We start from the raw sequence: 3,264 nt of genomic DNA, 5'->3' as shown, positions 1-3,264 counted from the left end.
TGTATTCATGCACATTTTCCAAACTGCTATCTACTTGATCTAAACTAGATGAAGCCACATATGGCATTTGTGACGGGCTCAACAAACGGCTCTTCATGATCTCTTTCGTAGACATATTATTGTGATTTCCGTCCAAATTTGCCGATATGGGTCTGTTTGAGGAGCGGAAGGACAATCACCCACATACAAACCCAAGTCATTAGTAGACCCACCACGCCACATGCCATGATCTTATTTCGTACTTAAACGGGTTAATATACGGAATTATATGCGCTGGGCGATTTGGTGGAGGTTCATTCAAAGAACCGCCCATGGAAATTTTGAGTGGAACTCACAATAATACCGAACTGATCAGGAAAGAGCCCACACATACCTTAATTTCTACAGTATGTACATGGAGATGCTATCTATCATTAATACTTTAATGTAGAATATTCCAACTATCTCCAAAGAACCTCTCAGCGCCTTTGAAAATCCCATAAAAGGCTACAGAAAAAAAGAGCATGCTATGATCATAACATCGGTACTTTGCAGAATAGGTCTCACGTGGTTGATTGCACATGTAGTACCGTTGTCTACCGTACACAACTTGTTCGTGTATTACAAGATTCAGGCACTTAACTGAATGAAAACTATCAGCATAGGCTCTTGAAATTCAAGAGAGCATTTTTATATAATAAAATATTTAAGAATCCGCCAAGCATGTGATCCAGATACAGAACAAAATCACACGTCTCACAATCGAAGGACGAAGCAGAAATCAATCAAGTGGCCTCCCGCGACTCAGACGACAACCCTTAGTTGAAGTTACGCGCCGGCTTGCTCTTGTCCACTGGACAATGTCCAGTCGAGAGAGGCATGACAGCGTAACAAACATGTACCGCGCTGTTTACCGCTCGCTAGCGACTTGCTCAAGCTCGGAACTGAGTTCCGAGCTTGAGTTCCGGGAACTCCGCCGACCGCTCCACCGCTCACTTCCCATTTCGACAAGCCCCAAGCAAGCCTAGCAAACTAGCGTCTTACGACTAGCAAGCATGGCAGACAACTACGCCGAAGCTGCTTCCCCCAAGCCTGTCACGGCCTTCGACGAGGCTAACAAGGCTGCTGCGCGCCTTATCAAGCCCAAAGCCATCCTGTACACCAGTGCCCTGTTGTCGTGGATGCAGCCGTTCCAGAGCGGTTGGTCCACCTCGCAGATGAACCTGTCGCAGTACAACGACACGGACGAGTGCAATGCGCGTCCCGTGGCTGAGGACACGTGCCTCATGTTCCCCGGTCACTCGAAACTGGAGTGGACGTTCGCCGTGAACGCATGGATCTTCGGTGCCATGGTTGGTTCGCTGTGCTGCGGCCACTTCAGCGACAAGTACGGCCGTAAGAAGGCTCTCATGGGCAACTGTATCTTCATGATCGTTGGTGGTGTGGTGCAGGCATCTGTGTCGAACATTTGGGTGTTCGCTGTTGGCCGTCTGATCGCCGGTATTGCTTCGGGTACTGCTACGGGTACTATCGGTGCCTACATCAATGAGCTGTCGCCGCCGCACATGCGTAACACGCTTGGTCTGGGCCTTCAGATCTTCACGACTATCGGTATTTTGGTGCCGGCTATCTGCTTTTTCTTCGCCAACACGAGCTCTGGCTGGCGTTACCTGGCTGCGTTCCCCGTGGTGCTGGCCGTCATCTACCTGCTGCTGGCGCCGACCATGTGCATTGAAAGCCCTGCATGGCTTCTGACCAAGGGGCGCAAGGAGGAGGCCAAGCAGGTCATCGCTCGTCTGTATGGCGAGGAGCACGTGCAGACAGCTCTGTCGTGGCTTGAGGTGAACAAGGCTAGTGCCGAGGAGGGTCTCATCGACTCTACACCCAAGAAGGAATCCATGTTCAACCCGCGCTACCGCATGCAGCTTCTGGGTGGCATTATGCTGTCGTGCGCTCAGCAGCTTTCGGGTATCAACGCTGTGTTCTACTACTCCGGCAGCATCTTCTCGGACGCCGGTATCTCGGACTCGCGTGTGGGTACGCTGATCATCGACTTCATCAATATCTTCCCCGCCTTCTTCACCGGTGTGCTGGCTAACCGCTTTGGTGCTCGCAACATGATCCTCTGGGGTCTGTCGGGTATGGTGGTCATGTCCATCGGTATGACGGTGGCTTTCGTGGTGGACGTGTCTGCTCTGTCGATTGTGTTCACTGCTCTGTACGTGATCGTGTTCGGTGTGACGCTGGGTCCTCTCGTGTGGGTGATGACTGCCGACATTTTCCCGGACTCGATCCGTGCCAGCGCTTCGTCGCTTTGCATTGGTATCAACTGGCTGTGCAACCTCATCGTGGGTGTATCGTACCCGTACGTGTCGGATGCCCTGGACGACTACGCGTATGTTCCGTTCGTGGTGCTTCTTGCGATCTTCTACCTGTTGGCGTTGAAGCTGGTTCCGGAGACGTCGGGCAAGTCGGCTGAGGAGATTCAGGCCGAGTACGACTCGCGTCGTGAGAAGTAGGGTGAAGTAGTGTTGTAGTATTCGAAGCGATCATGCATTCTATGAAGCCATGATGTTTAAGTTTCAGTTAGGAATCATCATGATTGTCGAACACGTATTTTTTTTTAATCATCTGTGTGTACAAGTAGGCACACTGGTTACCCAAGGGTGGTTGGCATTTACTCGTGGCTGGTTATCATTCATGTTGTAGTAGTATCTAAGGAAATGGAAAACTTTCTCCCCGCTCTTTGCTTATTCAAAATCGATAGCGTAGTAAGTCAGCGGTAATGCAGAATTCTTGTCCATGACCAACCCGATGCTAACACGAAGCTAACGTTCAAATGAAACATAGAATGCGAACCTACACATGCTTTATAAGCGAACAATTGCAGCGATTGCAACGATTCCATTTACTTTGCTGAGATAATGAACTTGTAGCTTTCTGCGGACATCTACAAACCCACCGCAGCGGCGGCGCCGCTTTCAACTTGATACTAGCAGTAGGTGGAGATTATTTACGAGGAGTGGGCTCAAGCGAGAGGTTCTAGAAATGCGACTAGTAAAACAAAGTACATCTCACCTTTTATTCAAAAATGCAAAAAAGAAAACCGCACAGCTACAATCGAGCTCAATAAAACAGCATGTTCGTCCTACAACTACCTACTACTAGGTACCCTTACTTTTCGCGACGCGAGTCGTACTCGGCCAGGATCTCCTCGGCTGACTTGCCCGACGTCTCCGGTACCAACTTCAGAGCCAACAGGAAGAAAATAGCAAGAAGCACCAC

General features: G+C 49.9%; 1 protein-coding gene across 1 annotated transcript in view; it reads left to right on the top strand.

The window, feature by feature from the left end:
* PPTG_24011 (hypothetical protein) overlaps positions 1-2,498 on the top strand; it is a gene marked incomplete at its 3' end in the record, with an annotated part of 3,573 nt that extends 1,075 nt beyond the window's left edge. The window contains exon 2 of the mRNA XM_008914651.1: positions 1,764-2,498. Within this exon, the coding sequence (XP_008912899.1) occupies positions 1,764-2,498 (735 nt within the window). The remainder of the gene's footprint in view (positions 1-1,763) is intronic.
* Between the last annotated feature and the right edge of the window lie 766 nt (positions 2,499-3,264).

Source organism: Phytophthora parasitica (assembly GCF_000247585.1).
Source record: "Phytophthora parasitica INRA-310 unplaced genomic scaffold supercont2.62, whole genome shotgun sequence".
Classification (NCBI taxonomy): Eukaryota; Oomycota; class Peronosporomycetes; order Peronosporales; family Peronosporaceae; genus Phytophthora; species Phytophthora nicotianae.
Note: the sequence above shows the minus strand (reverse complement) of the source record. Positions and strands in the feature narration are given on the sequence as shown.